The sequence below is a fragment of the Oryctolagus cuniculus genome, chromosome 12 (assembly GCF_051225735.1).
Source record: "Oryctolagus cuniculus isolate XC-2025 breed Fujian yellow rabbit chromosome 12, ASM5122573v1, whole genome shotgun sequence".
NCBI lineage: Eukaryota > Metazoa > Chordata > Mammalia > Lagomorpha > Leporidae > Oryctolagus > Oryctolagus cuniculus.
The window spans coordinates 22,079,132-22,098,561 of NC_142878.1; the positions used below are offsets into that span (position 1 = coordinate 22,079,132).

The 19,430-nt window shown below is 48.0% G+C and overlaps 1 protein-coding gene and 1 long non-coding RNA gene across 6 annotated transcripts; one reads left to right on the forward strand and one right to left on the reverse strand.

Moving 5' to 3' along the window:
- Positions 1-1,159: 1,159 nt before the first annotated feature.
- CDKN3 (cyclin dependent kinase inhibitor 3) lies at positions 1,160-16,813 on the reverse strand. Of its 4 annotated transcripts, none has more exons than XM_017348314.4 (8): positions 16,687-16,813; positions 14,634-14,716; positions 13,143-13,198; positions 12,604-12,648; positions 9,641-9,863; positions 5,013-5,044; positions 2,818-2,918; positions 1,160-1,380 (listed from the first exon to the last, which is right to left on the reverse strand). In XM_017348314.4, the coding sequence occupies exons 1-8, from the start codon at positions 16,693-16,695 to the stop codon at positions 1,294-1,296; spliced, it is 636 nt and encodes a 211-aa protein (XP_017203803.1). In that variant the 5' UTR covers positions 16,696-16,813; the 3' UTR covers positions 1,160-1,293. The 4 variants fall into 4 exon arrangements, with proteins under 4 accessions (XP_017203803.1, XP_002718301.1, XP_089165819.1 ...); XM_002718255.6 differs by having other exon boundaries at positions 2,818-2,921; XM_089309693.1 differs by lacking the exon at positions 12,604-12,648.
- On the forward strand, positions 15,753-18,090 carry LOC138844614 (uncharacterized). 2 transcript variants are annotated; one of them, XR_011380704.2, is made up of 3 exons: positions 15,753-15,893; positions 17,284-17,364; positions 17,449-18,090. It is a non-coding gene; the product is annotated as an uncharacterized LOC138844614 (long non-coding RNA). The 2 variants fall into 2 exon arrangements; XR_016217807.1 differs by lacking the exon at positions 15,753-15,893 and adding an exon at positions 16,679-16,812.
- The last annotated feature ends 1,340 nt before the right edge of the window (positions 18,091-19,430 follow it).

The window sequence follows — 19,430 nt, forward strand, 5'->3', positions numbered from 1 at the left end:
TGTGTTTGTTCGTAAAACTAAAATCATGAAGATACCCAACCTTTTTTTCTGCTTGCTCTTTGAAAAAGAGCTTTCTTCCCAGAGCATTTGGTATTTATCATCTGGGGTAAGACAGCCCTGGCTTAAGCATCTAGAACTGGGCTATGTGTCTGTCTTCCTTAAATCCTCGTACCATGTTCAGTTCGAGGAGCAGTATATGCACACAGGTGTTAACTGTTGATTTTCTGTGACATCACTGGCATGCTCAGGTTCCCTGTCAGCAACTCCTAATTGTTCTGGAGTATTCCCTAGTGAAATTCAAGTAGTTCAGCAGCAGCAAGAGGAGTGTGAGCCTTGGTCCTGGTGTGACTTAGGAAGTCCATTTTGGTGTGGTGCGACTTTATCTTGTGTGGCAGTCCCTGAGTCTGCCACCCAGTAGCAACGGCCAGATGACCACTGGCTCCCATTTGTGAAGACTGGTGGCCATGAGAGGCCTGGGGCTGCAATTACTGCTCTCTCAAAACAGGTGTCTGACTTTCACGATGCTCGGCTAAAGCCAAATGACTGCTTTGGGTAGCTCAAAGTTGGATTTGAGGACAAAAAGATGGGTTTCAGTAGTAGAAGGTGAGGTGAAGGCAAGAACTGGAGATGCTAACCAGTGGCTGAGTACTTTATAAATAAATGTGAGGGAGGGATTAAAATCCGTCCATGTAGGTCCCTGGGTGGGGAAATGAATGTTCTAAAGACGGAGCAGCTGTCGCGAGCCCAGCAGGCCCTCGTCTCCGGAGAATGTTCCAGCACATGCTGGACAGACACCTGTGGGGACCCATCCAGCACTGGGGGTGGGGTGGGGGACTGGAGGACTCAGGACTCCTCAGCACTTCACTAAGTCCGTGAAGTAGAGAAAGCAGACAGGGACATTTGGGAGGAATAGTGGATGGGAGTTACTTAAAGACAAGTGTGAGTATGCATACAAAACTACTGGGTCATATGCCACCCAGTATTTCACTATGGTACCAACAGTAAAATGACGTAAAGCTGTGGCAAGTAATAAAAATATGCAAATATTTTTCCACATATCTTTTTTGGGTATTACCTCCAGGTAAAATATATTGGAGCAGCCAGTACATTTCTAAAAGGAAAACTCTATCCCTTTGATATAAGAGGAAAGAGACAGTGATTTTTGTCGAAAGCTTTAGGAATATCTGCACATATACATTGACATTCACATTGATAACACTAGAATATTCATTTCAGTACAAATTAGAGAACTCAAATTTCAGACATGGTCACAGATAAGCTCTTTGAAATTCTTTATCTCGATACAGATCTTGAGAGTGAATCTCTTGATGATAGATGTGCAGCTAGTTTGTCCCGGAACTCGTGAAGATAATTGTATTGCTGGAAAGAAAAAAGAAGCATTGAGGTAACACTGTAGGAAACCGGTCCCCAGTGGAGCCACAATACTAGCAGGTGTCAGCCATCAAAACACTTGCTGAGGATAATCCTACATCTGTAGGAAAGGAGGCACTGGTACCCCTGGGGAAGCTTTAATAAAGCCACCTACATTGTGCAAAGCTATTGCTTAACAAAACATACAAATCAGAAGAGCATGAAGTACAGATGTTTTCTAAGTCTGTAAAATCCTTTCCCTCGTAGGAGTGGGGAGCTTTTATCCCCCCTCCTCCCGCGGCTGAGGGCTATTTGGATATTTGTAACAACGTTCACAGGCCATAGAGAGTGATAACTTACCTTAGCCTGCTCTAGATGTACTGAATTGAGTCTCACCTCCGGTTGCCTTGGCAGGCCCAGACCAAATGCCTGCGGGCCTTCTAGGGGGTGCGGGCTGTGTGTTCCCCAGCCCTGTTTAGTGGCAGGACCAAGTAAGATGAGAAATAGTACAGAAAGGGATTGTCCTGCTACTGTTCTCCAACCTGGGAGCAAGTAGGGAGGAGAGGCCACTTTGGGTAGCAGTTAGTGGTGGCATCGATACAGAAGTCTTTTCTTAATTTATAGAAGCAAGCCCTAGTCTTTTGCTGTTTGCGGTGATGACATAACCCATTTGGGACAATGTTTGTAGATAGTTGCTTTAAAAAAAAATCACTAATCTCAATAAGCAAAATAAGTGCTTTAAATAATTTATCTGGAGTTTAAATAGCTTCCCAAAGGCTCTCTTTGGCTTTGCCAATCATCTCATTCGATGTTATGGAGCAGTGGAGACAGCACGAGCTAACACATCCGCACAGAAAGGCCTAGAACCCATCTGCCACAGGATGCCTGGGTAAGACTGAGTCTCATTGATGGTGGCTTTGTTCTCCCCAGTGTCAAAGATGGGACATGTGCATATTTGTACATAGATTTCACCATGTGATTTGCTTTGTTTCCTGGAGAAGAGACTTGAACTTCTTGGATTTGAAGCATTACTTGATTTTAACCTAATAAGAGGAATTGTTTTGCAGATTGTACAGTGACATGGATCCAAATGTAACGGGACCTTTACATCTTTTTGGCCAAAAGTCTACTTAAGAAACTCTCAAGTTTATAGGAACCATCTCATTATTCCAAGCGAAAGGATCCATTCCCAGAGCTGCATGGGACAAAACCTGAGCAGCAGTAGATCCCGGAAGAGTGCAACAAGTGCAGGTGTTTTCAGTACTTGGCTTGAAATGCCGTGAGCTTTTGTAGGTATCTGGGTTATTTTATGATGTAAATTAAAAAAAAAAAAAAACAAGCAGGTGGTCCGTGGATTTTCATCTCCCCACCCTTTGGGTTACTGTTACCCTGGATTTGCCACAGTCTGCCCGAGACACAAGCACACAAGCACGGTCAGCGCCTCACCTTTATGGTCTGGATGGCCCCGGATCCTCTCAGGTCTCGCAGGCTGTCTATGGCTTGCTGTGGCGATACGCTGTCAGACAGGTAGAGTAGGAGACAGGCGGCTACTAATAGGACATGGCAGGAAAATATGATCAACTAACTGGTCATACAGTGGTGTACATACATAGTACATACATACATTGTACATACATACATACATTGCTATATACATACATACATTGCTACAGGGGGCTGTGGTGTAATTGCTGCAAATGAATTAAGATTGTGTGTTTTGGACAGTTAAATTATGACCTGAAATGACTGTGTTTGAATTAAAGTTTACCCCTGGCTTCATTCTTTCTTTTGAAACTATATTGAGGTATAAATAATTCAAATGCCATCTAGTTGATTCTTTTAAAGGGTGCAACCCAGCGCCTTTTTGGAAAATTTTCATCATCTCAGAAAGAAATCCTGCACCCTTGTTGTCACCCTGCCTTGTCCCATCAACCCTGCGCTTAGCAACCACTAATGTACTTCCTGTTCCAATAGACTGTCCTGCCTGGACATGTCACGTAAATGGACTCTTTCGATATGTTATCTTTTGTGACTGACTTCACTTACCATGTGTTCAAGGTTCACACACGTGAGGGACCTTCAAAAAGTTCATGAAAAAATACATATGAAAAAATGACACATGGGTTTCAAAGAAACATCTTTAAAAATTTATTAATTTATTTGAAATGCAAAGACACAAAGAGATTCATTTAATGGCGCAGTCTTCAAATGCCTGTGACAGCCATGGCTGGGTCAGGCTAAAGCCAAGAACCTGCAACTCAATCTGGGGCTCCCACATGGGTGGCAGGGACCCAACTTCTGTGGCATCATTGCTGCCTCCCAGGGTCTGCATTAGCAGGCAGCTGGAGTCTGGACGGAGCCATGACTCCAACCCAAGCCCCCAATACGGGAGATGGGTCACTCACTGGGGGCTTAATAGCTCAGGGAAATAAATGCCATGCTCGTTTGATTTCTCCATGAACTTTCTGAAGCACCCACCTGTTGTGGCACTTATCCACAATTGACCAAATAATATTACCCAGTGTGGACACAGCCACATCACATTGTGTTTACCCAGGTGTCAATGGGCACTGAGGCTGCTTCCATTTTGGCGGGGGTGGGGGGGCCTGTTATGATGAATGCTTCTCTGAGCACTCAGGTTCAAGTTCTTATGTGAACGTGTGTTTCCATCTCAGGTTCAAGTTCTTATGTGAACGTGTGTTTCCATCTCAGGTTCAAGTTCTTATGTGAACGTGTGTTTCCATGCCTCTCTGGTGTGGGCCAAGGAGTGGCAGTGCTGGCTCATGTGGTGCCTCCATGTCTAACTTGGCGAGTGATGGCCATACTCTGCCAGAGAGCTGCACCTCTGTTCTCCCCCACCAGCAGTCGGGGAGGGCCCGGGACCTCCACATCTCCTCCACTATTGGTTGTTTTCCACTTTTTGACAATAGCCACCCTAACGGGTGTAGCAGTGGCGTCCACTGTGGCTTGATTTGCATTTCCCGGATGGCTAATGACCTCGAGCTATCTTTTCATGTGCTGCTTGTTAGATATTTGTGTGTTTTATTCGGAGGAATGTTTATTCAGACCCCTGGCCTGTTTTTAAATTGGGTAGTTTGTCTTTTTATATTATAAAAAGTTCCTTATATATTCTGGATACAAGACCCTTATCAAATACATAGTTTTAAAATATTTTTTCCCATTCTGTGGGTAGGCTTTTCATTTCGGTGGTGTCCCTGGAAACACAAAAGTGGTTCATTTGGATGCTGTTCAACCCTAAAAGGGATAACTCACTCCACGAGGGGACTTCATGAATTGATTTTGCTTTTTCCAGCACATTAACATTTAAAAAAAATATATATATAGTAGTGCACTTTGGCTTTGATACTTGGGACACTCCTGGGTACTTTTTATTTAGAAGTTACTGTCAGTGTCATGATTCCTGCGCTGGGAGAACATTTGAAAGAGTAATGTCACTTCTAAGTTGTAAATTGGGTTTTCCCACTCCCACCCAGGCTTTCTGCGGGAACACAAAGTGTGTAGGGCCTTAAATAATCTTCTGAGTCTCAGCATCTTGTTCCAGTCTACAGTGAACATATGGCTCAGAAACAGGAGTTTGCCTACTTTGAGGTTAAAAAAAATAATGAAAATACATTTCTTACCAAGACAAGATCTCCCAAGTCCACCATAACAGCTGAAAGGGAAATACAGTTTTGAAGTTTGTACATTTTCATTCCATCACAAGTTACAACGAAAGACTTGCGCCTTCTGCCTGCTGTTTATGTGTCTTTAATGCCTAGCACAATGTCCTATACACAGAGATTAATCTTTTAAAAATCAAAGGCAAAATGTGTTTATTTGTTGGAAGCTATTCTGAAAAACTCTAAGTCAAGATATAGGGCCTTATGACTTAATAAAATGTTCTTTTAAAGTTTATTTGAGAAGGAGGGAGGGAGAGAAAGAGAGAAACAGAGAGAACTCTCATCTACTGGTTTGCTCGTCAAATGTTCATGATGGCTGGAGCCAGGTTGGGCCAAAGTTGGGAGCTGGGCACCCAATCCAGGTCTCCCCTGTGGGTGGCATGAAGCTAAACATGGGAGCCATCACCTGCCACCTCCCAAGGCCCACATTTTGCAAGGAGCTGGAGTTAGGAGCCAGAGGTGGGGAATGAAAACCAGGTACTCAGATGAGGGTGGCGGATGTCTTCGCCACTGGGCTAAACACCTGCCCTGATTGACATTTTGAATCGCTGAGACCCACGTCTGAGAACTGGAGTCTGTTGGGAAGTAGACAGAGGCAGACTATTTTAACCACCTGCCACTTTATTTCCCCTGTGTAAACAAAACTGAGTGGGCACAGGACAAATGCTGTCCTACAGTAACCCTTCCTTTATGTGAACAGCGTGCGGGGTCCCCCTGCTGTGGGCTCCGTCCTATACCCAGCATTTGCTGGATGTGGGAGGCCTCCCTGGACGCCAGCAACAGTGTGCACACTGGAGTGTGGATTCAATGAGGCAGCCTTTGCAAAAGGCTGCGAAGACAGCGTGGCGCAGAGGAAGAAGTAAATGGGTGCTTGTCGCTATTATCTGGCATTGCAAAGAAATTAGCAATTCCAAAAAATGAGGTTTAACCCTCGAAGCAGCAAAACCATTCATTTTAATCATTTTCAAAATTCGTAGAAAATGCACTGCACATTTCCTGACTTGTTCACAGAGGGGTTATGCTTAACCCAGCTTAGAGTTGACTTAGCACAGACACCAGCTACCGCAGTGTTAAGTATACAGCAGGCAGAGCTGTAGATACAGCCTGCTGTGGGATGTGAGATGGAGGACCAGACAGGGACTGACCCCTAGTTACTCCTGACCTTGCTGGCTACAATGTGTCCCAGGTGGAGGCCTGTTGGAGACCTGGATCTACCCTGTAAAGGTAGAGGTATAGTACTAGCTTCCTGTACCTTAATCCTACTTTCTCCTTTGCCACTTTCATCTTCCTCCTGTTTCATAGATCCCTACTTATTTTTCAAAACCCAGTTCAGATTTCATCTCCTAACATACTTGTGCCTCTACAGGAATGATGGCTGGCTGGTGCGCTGCCTCCCCCATGTCCACACTGTGTGCAGATCTTACTGTACTTGTGTGGTAGTCTCGTGTTAGCTGTGTGTGTGTGTGTTAGGGGGAGGCAGGGAGTTGGGGTTTCCCTGAGATTGGGGACAGGGCCTCACTCTGCAGTCTCAGGGTTTGGTACACACACGTGGGTTGAATTACAACTCCCTGAGAGTGAAGCTCTTCTCACTGGCGCGTGTGAGTGTGGCCTCACTGGGAAGGAGAAAGAGTCTTGACAAATGTGATCAAGTTAAGACAGGGTCATTAGGGTGGCCCCTTATCCAATATGAGTAGTGTCCTTGTAAGAGGGAGACACCATGTGTAGACACAGACACACAGGGGAATCATGAGATAATGCAGCTATGAGCCAAGGGCCACCAAGGGTTGATGGCCACCACTGGAAGCTAGGACGAGGCCGGAAAGGAGTCCACCCAGTGTTACAGGGAACCTGGCCCTGTTGACACCTTTGGTTTGGACTTCCAGCCTCCTGAACTGAGAGAAGATGAATGTCTGTGTTTTAAGCTGCTTCTAGGTATTCTGTTACAGTAGCCCACGAGGCCACACTGTGATGCAAGATGCAAGCAGTGTCCAGTGACTTTCTATAGGGCTGAAACTGCCCTGGCAGACCCAGTGGGGTGGCACTGGTCCACATCAGGACAAAAGCTACCAGACTCTGTTTCTGAGGGAGAGGCTCCCCAGCTCCTGGATTTGTAGGCTTGAAGAAGGCAGAACGAGGGAAGAGTGTCCTTAGCCAAGCCATGCACGGTGGGACATCTTTGAAAGCTCCAAGTCAATGAAAAATCCAGGTCATCAGATGGCCAGAATGTTCAACATGTGCCAGGCCACCCGTCCGTCTGTCCATCCTCTTTGGGTTGTGCTCAAGTATCAGAGCATTTTGTTTGCCAGAGCCTGTGGGAGTGGAACCCGTGGAGCTTCCATAACTTGGGCTGGTTCGAGCTCTGGAAACTTTTCAGTAGAAGCTGCTTTCAAAAGTGTATTTGGGGCTGGCGCCGCGGCTCAACAGGCTAATCCTCCGCCTAGTGGCGCTGGCACACCGGGTTCTAGTCCTGGTCGGGGCTCCAGATTCTGTCCCGGTTGCCCCCCTTCCAGGCCAGCTCTCTGCTGTGGCCAGGGAGTGCAGTGGAGGATGGCCCAAGTGCTTGGGCCCTGCACCCCATGGGAGACCAGGAGAAGCACCTGGCACCTGGCTTTGGATCAGTGCGGTACGCTGGCAGCAGCGCGCTAGCTGCGGCGGCCATTGGAGGGTGAACCAACGGCAAAGGAAGACCTTTCTCTCTGTCTCTCTCTCTCTCACTGTCCACTCTGCCTGTCCAAAAAAAAAAAAAATGTATTTGGTGGGCTGGCACTGTGGCATACAAGATTAAGCCTCTGCCTGCAGTGCTGGCATCCCATATGGGCACTGGTTCAAGTCCCAGCTGCTCCACTTCTGATCCCGCTCCCTGCCAATGGTCTGAGAAAGCAGCAGAAGATGGCCCAAGTCCTTGGGCCTCTGAATCCATGTGGGAGACCTGGAAGAAGCTCCTGGCTCCTAGCTGCGGTCTGGCCCAGCACTGGGTGTCGTGGCCATTTTGGGAATGAACCAGAAGAAAAATGTACTTGAAAAAAAAAAAGAGGACAAATCTCAGAATGATTTTAAAAAATAGATATAAAAATTGGAAAGCATTTTTCACTGTCTACATCAAACTGTCCAATACCATTCTGCCTGTACTTATCAGGAAATGCAGTACAGGTAACTGTATCATCCCGAAATCTCACTTTTACAAGAGATGACGCTCTCTCTAGGCCGGCGCCGCGGCTCACTAGGCTAATCCTCCGCCTTGCGGCGCCGGCACACCGGGTTCTAGTCCCGGTTGGGGCGCCGGATTCTGTCCCGGTTGCCCCTCTTCCAGGCCAGCCCTCTGCTGTGGCCCGGGAGTGCAGTGGAGGATGGCCCAAGTGCTTGGGCCCTGCACCCCATGGGAGACCAGGAGAAGTACCTGGCTCCCGCCATTGGATCGTGAACCAACGGCAAAGGAAGACCTTTCTCTCTGTCTCTCTCTCTTACTGTCCACTCTGCCTGTCAAAAAAAAAAAAAAAAAAAAAAAAAAAACACACACACACACAAGAGATGACGCTCTCCCTTGAGATCACTTGGAAAGAGGCAGCTGTTGGAGGGCTTCTAAGAGTTCTTTGTTCTCTACCCTGCGAGCCTGAGTTTGCCATGTTCCAGTTCGGTTCATCCACAAACAGGTGTACATCGCCAAAGACCCTGGGACAGGGGGTCTGCCTTCAGAACTGGTGCTGGCAAGAGGCCCGGGAGAGAGGGTGGCTGCACTTGCCCTGCAACTGCACAGCCATTGCTCAGTGTGTACATCTGCGGCTGAAAGCCATGGCCTTAGGGACTTCGGGGCATTTGAGGGGTCGAACTAGGTACTCTCCTACCTTGGTGCAGAAAGGATTAAGTGGTGCCCAGGAGGCACAGCAAGGATTGGCTTCTCGCCGCGGGCTCACCCCACCCCCCGGCACATCTCCCCTCTCCTCGTCTCCCCTCTGCACCTCTCCCCTCTGGCAGGTGCAGGATCTCCTGCCCACTGCCACACGCTTTGTCTCTTCTCCAAATGACTGTTTTCTTCGCAGTTTCCCCCCTTTCCTAATTCATCTTGCTTTATTCTACACTTCCATACCGGCTGCCTGTGTCTTCATAGCCATGGACAGACAATGAAAATTTCTCTTTCGTTCTGGGAGCAAATTCTTATCAACGAAAGCGATTTTCGAGCCAAACCAACATTGCTCCTTGCTTTTTTCTGTGCTGCTAGTTTTGAAAAAAGATGGACCTGCTTGCTGGGAAAAGTCACGGAGCAACTGAGCTGGTGGCTGATTAGTGAGGTGTTGTTAGAGAGCGGCCACGTGCCACCTTGTGAGGGTGGGGGCGGGGAGGCTCCCCAAATTACAACTCAAGGGCAGGGACAAGAGGAGAGAAAAACAAGCCTGCACCCCTATCCCTACCCACATCTGGCCTTCCTCTTGGAATGCAGGAACGAACAACACTGAGAGCCTTGCATTCCGCTTTTCACGGGTACATCCTCTCCACCTTGTAACGCTAAGCGAGAGGCCGGGGGCCGCCCGGGCCGCGGTGATCAGAGCTCATCGGGGGCGTTTTCCCGGGGGCGCGGGGAGAGGAGGACATACTGTATCAGGGTTTTGCGGTTGTTTTTGAGGCAGGCTGCAAGCTCCTCCATGATCTCGCAGCAGCGGGCAATGTCGGGCGTGCCTCCGTCTGGGATCGGGTGGTGGTGGGTGGCGATGCCACACTGCTCGTAGAGCTCCAGGAGGTTCGGGACTCTGTATTTTGACAGTTCCCCTCGGGTGCAGAAAACAAATATGTCCTGGATCCCACAGCTCTTTAGTTCTTCTGCGACAGAGCAAGGCATACACGGACACACAGACAGAATGTGACACGGAGTTAACTTTCCTACACCGAGCTAATGACAAATGATCGTCTGTGAATTTGAGAATACACACACACACACATATGCTGCAATAGTCCTAAGATCTCTAGTGCTTAAAAACCCTTAAGAAGGAATGATAACACGTTTGTTTCTTTTTGTCACAAAATCCACCACGTTGGCTACTTCATCACCCTGCTGTCTGTTTTGTCCCAAGCATTGTATATAAAATCCCCGGCAGGGCCCATGGTACCAGAGCTCTGGCATTCTCATCTTATACTGTTCTGCACCATGCTGTATTTAATTTTATGGGCTTTTTTTTTTTTTTCTAAAAAAAAAAAAAATAAGGCCTGAACTGTATTAAACTTATGCGAGTTAGCTATTATCAGCATAATGACATGAACCATGAAATCTGGCCACAAGCGTCCTATCCACTGGACTGCCTATGGCAGTAATCATCCTGGATCCTTTGGTTCAAAATGAATCTGGCTGTTTCAAGCCCTCTCTTCTTTCCTTGATCTTTAAGTCCAAGGTCATTGAGCTTTCTAAGTTCCAAGTGTCTTTCCTCATGCCCTTGGAAGGTGGCTAGTCCAAATGGAGATGCACTGTGTTGAACCCCCCTGAACACAAACTGCACAAACATTAAGTTGCTTTATATGTAAGACCTGGTGAGATGATGATATTTAAAATCTATCAGGTTAAATAAAATATTATTCAAAAATAATTTCACCTGCTTCTACCCTTTTACTGTGGCAGCTAGAGAATGCACAGTTGCTTGCATGGCTTCTGTTTGTGGTTCCCATGATGTTTCTACTGGACACTGCTGCTCTAGATAAAACAGTTGTATTTTTGTGCTTGTGAAAGAGTGAAACCTGCCGTTAACATATCTTATCAGTTTTAAGAGAGTAGGTAATTTCCTATTTGCCTCTTGGCTACTTTCCTAGGAAGGAGTCTGAGGCAGACCCCAGGAACTGCTGGAGGGAGAGGCTAGGTCTTCCCCATCAATCATCTGGATCTGTTTTCTGTATTGGACTCATTTACTATTTCTTGCAAAAATAAGTTTTTATAAAAAAAATTGGAAGATCCCTCTGAAGAATGAATAGGGCATTCCAAAATGGGTTAGCTTGGCCTTGAGCCAGTGATTTAAATTATATGTTGCTTATTATGGCTTACATGTTCTCCAAGTAGAAATTCCCTACCACGATGGATGTGTCTTAAGCTGAAAATCTTTATAAATACTGCAAGGGCCAACTAATCTGTTAGCCTTTTAAAGTCTCTTTTCATGGATATGGACTATATTAAAGAAAGCACATTGGCAAACCAGGAAATATCTGCAAGATTTAAAAAGTTGGGCCTGTGCTGTGGCTTAGCAGGTAAAGCTGCTGCCTGCAGTGCCAGCATCCCATATGAGCGCTGCTTCGAGTCCTGGCTGCTCCACTTCTTTTTTTTTTTTTTTTTTTTTTTTGACAGGCAGAGTGGACAGTGTGAGAGAGAGAGAGAGAGAGAAAGGTCTTCCTTTTGCCGTTGGTTCACCCTCCAATGGCCGCCGCTGCAGCCGGCGCACCGCGCTGATCCGATGGCAGGAGCCAGGATCCAGGTGCTTTTCCTGGTCTCCCATGGGGTGCAGGGCCCAAGCACCTGGGCCATCCTCCACTGCACTCCCTGGCCATAGCAGAGAGCTGGCCTGGAAGAGGGGCAACCGGGACAGAATCCGGCGCCCCAACCGGGACTAGAACCCGGTGTGCCGGCGCCGCAAGGTGGAGGATTAGCCTATTGAGCCACGGCGCCGGCCGTGCTCCACTTCTTTTGATCCAGCTCTCTGCTATGGCCTGGGAAAGCAGTGGAGGATGGCCCAACACCTTGAGCCCCTGCAACCACATGGGAGATCTGGAAGAAGCTCCTGGCTCCTGGTTTCATATCAGCGCAGCTCTAGCCACTGTGGCCATCTGGAGAGTGAACCAGCGGATGGAAGACCTCTCTCTCTGCCTTTGTCTCTCTGTAATTCTGCCTTTCAAATAAATAAATAAATATATTTTTTAAAAGGGCCACTTTAAAAAATAAATAAATAAAAGTATACTGGTCAGAATCAAGCAGTATATGTTTGTATTTTGTGTTATCAGGACCTTGGTAGAACTAACAGCCTTGAGATATTCCAGGCCAGCTGGAATTAAATATTTTTTAAAAATCACATTTGTTAGTATCATGCAACATGTAAATTCCAAATTGGGGTGGACTATGGGGATTACTGGACAGGAGGCACGCAACAGTCAGTTCACGCCCTCTGTCTTTCCTGGATCTCTGCATTCTCTACCCAGGATGGATTTCACTGCTACCTCTGAGTTCCCAGCGTGAGTGGATCTCTACCGCCATGGTCAGGTGTACAAGAAGCCCGTGTTCAAAGATCTGGGTGGTGCCCTATGCTACTTCCTATTGGCAGACGTCCGTCCTCTCACTCACACTGCCTAGCCTCCAGTGTGGTTCATGTCTAACAGGGAACAGCCACCATCAGTGGAAAGCCAGGCCACGCTTGTGCCCATCACAAACACCTCTTCGTATATCAGAGTAAGCCCACGGTGGGAAACTTTACAGAATATTGAACATTTATTCGGTAGACTGAGAAGAAACTTCGGTTGGTGACCTTTGACAAAGGGATTTTCTGTGAGTACTTAAAAACCTATTAGTATGGTTGTCTCTTATTACACCTACCTGTATCTTTTCCAATATTTCTTCTAACATCTTTAAATTTACAACCTATAAGTAGTAACAAGGCAAGTAAAGACGTCAGTTTCTGGTCACATAGAAACAATATATTTAAACATACATACAGCTACTTTAGAACACCATTCCACAGGATCATTTACATGTTTAATTCTGTTGTGAATGCAAATTTCAATTTCTTGTATTCTTAGGAATATGATTACGAGGCTTCACAGATCCCAGCTGAAGGAGCTCCTGTGAAGGATTCCTTCTGTGCTGTCTCTGTACCCAGCACCTGGCTGCTGTCTGTCTCACCTGCACCCCAGGGCTTAAAGTGTCCGAAAACAGATAACCCAGAAGCGCAAATCTGGGAGGCCGAGAGTGGATTCACTCCTTATCTAGGGGCACCGTGGGGCTCCCAGAAAGCACCTGAGGGCCGATGGTCTATGGAATTCTCTATTGCTCAGTACAGAGATCCAAGTGTTAGCTGATGGAAAAAAAAATTGTCCTAAATCTACTAACAGGAAGACAAATAGAGTTTGACCCACCTGGAAGAGCACATAAACCGAGAAACTGTGACCAATTCACTCGGGACAGAGATAGCCTGAAAAAGAGACATTTATCAAGCTTTGTCCAAATTAAAAAACAACAAAATTAGAAAAGGAAATTTAATTTAAATAACATGTGAGTGCTTGCCAATGAATAAGGGTGTTTTAAAGTTTCACAGCAGTCACACAAAAAATTCAGAGTTAATATCAATGTGTTGGTCATGAAAAAAAAAACCTAGAAAAACAACATTTTAAAATTGGGACTTACCATTTTAGTTTGTCATTATTTAAATCTTTAAAACAGCAAGTTCATTCAATTTTACCATAAAGATACTCATGCTTAAGTTGTCAACAGGTAATATACCGTGTATTTCAGCCATTGTGTGGTTTGTTACCTGGGACACTTCGTGTTAGGAACCTTAAGTCAATGAGCTGGAATAAAGGGCCACCTGACAGTTTCGGCCCCAGCATTCATTCTGCATTTCCTACTTTCAGATTCTTCTGCAGGACTTCCTTAACAGATATGGTGTCAATGATTTCCTATGATGAAGCCACAGGTTACCCTCTGCTTGTTGCAATGGATGTCGGTTAAAATGAAATCACTTCAGAGCATCCTATTACAAATTTGCAGGGCTCGGAAACACAGGCTCCCCTTGTCTGCCGAGTCAGAGGATGAATTCGGGGGGAAACAGGAAAGCAGCATACAAATATCACCTGCCTTTGAAAATGAGACGAGCACTTAAGTTTAAAGATGGAGTCTGGAGGGGGAGTGACAGCTGTGTGGCAGCAAGACAGAACTTTAGGGACGTCAGTGTGGCTGGGCTTTTTCTCTTCAAAATTTTACAGGTGGAGCGTCCCTGATGGAAAAATCTGAAATCCCAAATCTGAAGCTTTTTGAGCACTGGCACTCAACCAGGAAAGGCCATGCAAATATTCCCACATCCCCAAAAATCCAAAATCTGACACACTTCTCATCCCAAGTGTTTTGGATAAGATACTCAATCTGAACAGTGGGTAGAAGAGAATGAGAATCACTGAAGTATTTTCTTTCTTTCTCTCTCTCTCTCTTTTTTTTTTTTTTTTTTTTTTTACAGGCAGAGTTGGACAGTGAGAGAGAGACAGAGAGAAAGACCTTCCTTCCATTGGTTCACCCCCCAAATGGCCGCTACGGCTGGTGCGCTGAGCCGATCCGAAGCCAGGAGCCAGGTGCTTCTCCTGGTCTCCCATGGGGTGCAGGGCCCAAGCACTTGGGCCATCCTCCACTGCACTCCCGGGCCACAGCAGAGAGCTGGCCTGGAAGAGGGGCAACCGGGACAGCATCTGGCCCCCCGACCGGGACTAGAACCCTGAGTGCTGGTGCCGCAGGCAGAGGATTAGTCAAGTGAGCCGCGGCGCCAGCTGAAATATTTTCAATATGTGGACTATAATTCCACAGAAATCAATGTAATGTCAAATAATTTAGCTCATCATGGATCAGAGCAGCTCACATACCATGATATCTGAATTGGAGTGTGTTCATCTTCAAGCGGCTCTTCATCTGATGAGTCAAACTCGCTTGTTTGTACTGAACTAGGCTTCAAAAGAAAAGTTATGTTAAAAAAAATGACACACTATTTACGTATCATTTTAGCATAGTGGATCCTTGCTTGCACATGCATTGAATATTTGCAATGTATTCAGTCATCAACCTGTACTATCAGAGACCAGCAATTTCAATAACGAGTGATTGCTATTTATCCCAGCATTGTGTAGTGGGAAGAGTTGGATTGCAAATCAAGAAATCTGGCTTCTGGCCCTGGCTCTGCCACTCACTGAATAATCTTGGAAAAGCCTCTTCCGTTCTTTTCTGGATCTGTTTTTCTCAACTATAAAATGAGGTGATTTATTCACAAACATTTCTTGGACACCTCCATTTGCCAAGCCTTGGAGATGGCAAAGATCCATAAAATCACTGCCAGCCTTCTGTCTAGCTGGAGAGAGAGAGAGAGGAGGGGTGCCTATACTGCAGAAGACAAGTGTCCTGGAAAACGGGGGTACTTTCGGCAGAAGTGCTCTCTGGGGAGCAGAGGGGCGGCGACTGATGGCTGAGAGTCAGAGCAGGTGCTTAAAGCCGGGTTTTGAACCGGGTTTGTAGGCAGGTAGGGAAGCAGTGAAGGAAAGCGAGGCAAAAGAAGGGGCGCGTGTGACCAGGAACTAATATCAAAGCAATGATGGGGGGAGGAGAGAAAGCCAGGAGTGATTTTATACAACCCCGAGCCTGGGGCGGGGTCTCTGAGCGGAACCCCGTATGCACAGCCAAGGAGCAGAGAGTTAATCCTGTAGGCAGCATTTGTACATGGGAGGCGTTTATACTCCTTGTTGGCATTTTACAGGTTCAATGAGAAAAAGAAACCCCCAAACTATCCTTTCCACTGCCCACTTGTGAGCAGCTGAGCTGTAAGACACCGGGAGGCACATGGAGGGTAAAATGTGTTTATTAAGCGTCAGGTGGAGGATGCAGCCTGCCCTGGCCGACTGTCCCCTGAACCGGACAGACTTATCCACCCAGTCCTGGTGGCGATGCAAATGCAGAGCCCCCCCCCCCCGCCCTTAAAGAGGAGCAGGACGGGGAGGGGAAGAGAGGGCAGCGCTACTCGAGTTGCTCCCACATTTGGAGATCCGAAACTGGCTCTTCCCTCCCCGGGGACGAGTGGAGACGGAGGCTGGGAGCGAAGGGCAGCTGATGTCCCTCCACTTGGAGCTCAGGGATTAGTGAGTACCGCCGCGTCCCGCCCGGTGCAGCTCCAAGCCCTGTTCTATACTGGTCTCGCCAGGATCACATGACAGAGCCCATGCAGGCTGCGGATGGGAGCTGCTGGGGATCCGCCTGCAGAGCTGCATCAGCTGACCCCCAGGCTGTCACCCGGGGTGGGGCTGGTCAGCTCCCGGCCGGCCGCCCGCGCTCCTTCGCTTTTCTTGAAAAGATGCGTGTTTGTTTTTTGTTTGTTTTGTTTTTTTGATGGTTCAAGGTTTTCAATCTGCGCGGCCCAGTCCCGCAGCCCCTCACTGCCAGGGTCTGCAAATCCTAAGGTGTCCGCTTGCCCACGCCCAGGGATTTTAATCGCAGGCAAAGGGACGCGGCGCCAGGTGGTGCCACCGGTGCCACCTTGGGGAGGGGTGGTGGTGACGGCGCTGGTGTCACCCACAGCCTGGGCGCGGCGTTCCTACTCCTGGTCTTGCCCACTGGGGCCGGGGCGACGCCCAAGCGCTCTACGCCTCTGTGTCCCCGCAAGAAGTCGGGCTGTCCAGGGGCTTCTGAGACCCCGCAGGCGGCAGGTGGCAGCCACTGCTGGTGCACAGCCTGCGTCCGTCTCCCCTCGCCCGTCACCGACCCTGCTCCGCGGGCTCTCGCTCCTTCGCAGCCGTCGCCGGCGCCACCTCCTCCACCCAGAGGACGGTTACCGCGCGAGTCGTGCAGCGACCAGACCCGCGCTACCCGCCCGGCCCAGGAGCGGGTCTCGAGTGCCCATGGCTTCGCTCCTCCAAGCCCCGGCGCCCAACTCACCGGCTTCATCGCTGGCCACCCCACGCCGTGACCACCGCCGCCTCCCCAAGGCAGCACCGGCGTCTCTGCCACCGCCCCGCACCGAGCCCGCCCCCCACTCAGCTCATTGGTACATCTTTCTGTGAGGTGGGCGCGGCGTATTCGGGAAACCAATCAGATCCTCGTTCTGGTTCTTACTCCGCCTCCTTGTGCCCTGGCTCGGCCCCTAACTGTTCATTGGTTCCTAGGAAGCCTTTGAAAGACGCGCGGGAGGAGGGTCCCGTGGAACGTTGATTGGCTGGAGGGCAACCTCGTCCGGCCAGTTGGGAGCGTGGAGGGGCGGGACCAAGGCGTCTGGGGGCGGTCCCAGCGCTTAGGGGACTCTAGGAATCCGTGAGGTTTTTGGTGGCTGGGTATTGGGGAGGTTTCCTTTGCTTAAAGATTTTTTTAAGGGCGTGGGGGAGATTTGGAGCACTGCACTGAGGCGTCATGGGAAAACATATCACATAGACTTTGTATTTATAGTCATATGTAATCACACAAGTACTGTAAAAATCTAGAGAGTAACTATAACTTATATGCTTGACGTTCTATGTTCTTTATCATTGCTGGATCTAGACAAGTTCGGGTGTAGATCAACCTTCCTGCTCAACAAATATGAACGGAATAATAGCGGGAGGGAGATTTAAAAGATGCCAGGTGGGTATGCAGTGTGAGTATTTCTGCATAATCAGCCATAATTTAAAAAATATATGTTTCATTATTCTCTCTTCCATTCTCCAGATCCTGTGTGGTGGGCCGTGGAGTAGGAAGTCATCGGGAGCAGTGTTACCTGCGTATCTGAGAAAAGAGTCACACGCAAGTTTCAGCCAGTGGCCGTAGAGCTATCCAAAGACAGCACAGTTTTTTTTTTTTTTTTTTTGACAGGCAGAGTGGACAGAGAAAGGTCTTCCTTTGCCGTTGGTTCACCCTCCAATGGCCGCCGTGGCCGGTGCACCGCGCTGATCCGATGGCAGGAGCCAGGTGCTTCTCCTGGTCTCCCATGGGGTGCAGGACCCAAGCACTTGGGCCATCCTCCACTGCACTCCCTGGCTACAGCAGAGAGCTGGCCTGGAAGAGGGGCAACCGGGTCAGAATCCGGCGCCCCGACAGGGACTAGAACCTGGTGTGCCGGCGCCGCAAGGCGGAGGATTAGCCTAGTGAGCCGCGGCGCCGGCCTACAGCACAGTTTGACTCAGAGGCCATATGAGTCCGGGTTCTGCAGAGAAGCTGAACGAAGCGGACGTGCATAGACACATATAGGAAGAGAAGTCTGTCTTAAGGCATTGGCTCCGTGATTGTGAGGGTTTGGTGAGCCCAAAATGTGGTGGCAGAGGCGGGTGAGCTGGAGACTTGGGAGAGAATTAAAGTTCAAGTCCAAAGTCAGCCTTGTCCTAGAACCTGGAAGAGTCCGTGTTGCAGATGAGCTGCCGAGGCTGCAGCCATTTAGGGGGTGAGCCAGCAGATGGAAGATCTCTTTCTCTCCGTCTCTCTGTAACTCTTTAAAATAAATTAAAAAAAAAAAAAGTTATAAGCAAGGGAACCAAATACTTTTCATAGGAAAACAATTTTGTTTTCACCACTTACCAGAAAAGCAACATTGTGTTCAGGAATCCTGAATCCTGAATTCAGAATCCTGAGTTTTCATAAAGTTTCAAAGTGAGTTTACATAACCTCCCCCCTCTTTTGTCCTGCTCACTAGTCTAGCGAGCAGCCTGGAAAAGATCCATCCTTTTTTTGGTCACTGCTGCACTTAACAACCAAGCTGCCTAAGCTGGGTGTGCCAGGAGGGAGGTTGAGTCTGGAGGTAGACTCCATGGTAGCAAACTGAGAAAGCTGCTTCAAAGAGTTTGTGGGGAAAATGGAATGAAGAGGTAAGTCTATTTTTTGGTGCAAACAACCTTTGAAATCCTTGCATAGTTTATTTTTTGAAGACCATTCATTCATTGGATTCATAAATCCAGAAAGTGAGGACCGCAGGCCACAGAGGGCGGTCATGCCCCAGAGGCAGCTGAGTCTGCTCCACCAGGAGCCGTGGAGGGGTTAGCGGATGTGCAGCTTCTGGCACCAATCAGCAGTTAGTCTCGGTATCAGCAGGAGAGACCAAGCCATGGCTCAGTTTCAGGGTCTTCTCAGAGAGTACGCCTTTCCCCGCGACTCTGTATGTAGCCCAGAAGGTCCAGCCAGCATCCACCTGGTTATGCCCCCACTGAGTGGTGTCCCAAAGCGCTGTTGGTCTCCAAGTTAAGTCCTAGTCATTGAGCTTAGCTGTGCCTCTGGCTCAGCACAGCCTGTCTTGGTGCTGCAACAGCCCATAACAGACAGGATCAGGCTTTAGCTTAAGGTGCAAGAATATCTGTGACATCAAGATTTCAAAAAGAGGCTTTTTTTTTTTTTTTTTTTTTTTTTTGTAGTTGCTAAGGCGAGGCACTGCAAGCTGGAGGGCCGTGTTCCAGGTCCAAGTGGACTTGCAAGGCTTTCGCATGTCCATGTTTATCGTGTTATTCCAAACTGACTCTTGCACAAACATCTACATCAGGCCAGAAAGAAGTCATTGACTGCTCTAAGGGCCAGACATCTGAATTTATGAGTTCATTAACAACCCAAAACTTGCTCTTTAAAATTCCAAAAGTGTAACTCTTGTCATGTTGACTTCTTTTCCTGAGGCTCTAATAAGAAAAATGTCACGGTAGAAACTACCAGTGTTGGAGTCCGGTTCTGTTCTT

Coding starts and splice junctions, on each gene's coding strand:
- CDKN3 (XM_002718255.6), bottom strand. Junction 9,864..12,603: donor AAATATTGGAAAAGATACAG/GTAGGTGTAATA, acceptor GCTCTGTCGCAG/AAGAACTAAAGAGCTGTGGG. Junction 1,381..2,817: donor GGGCCATCCAGACCATAAAG/GTGAGGCGCTGA, acceptor TTTTCTTTCCAG/CAATACAATTATCTTCACGA.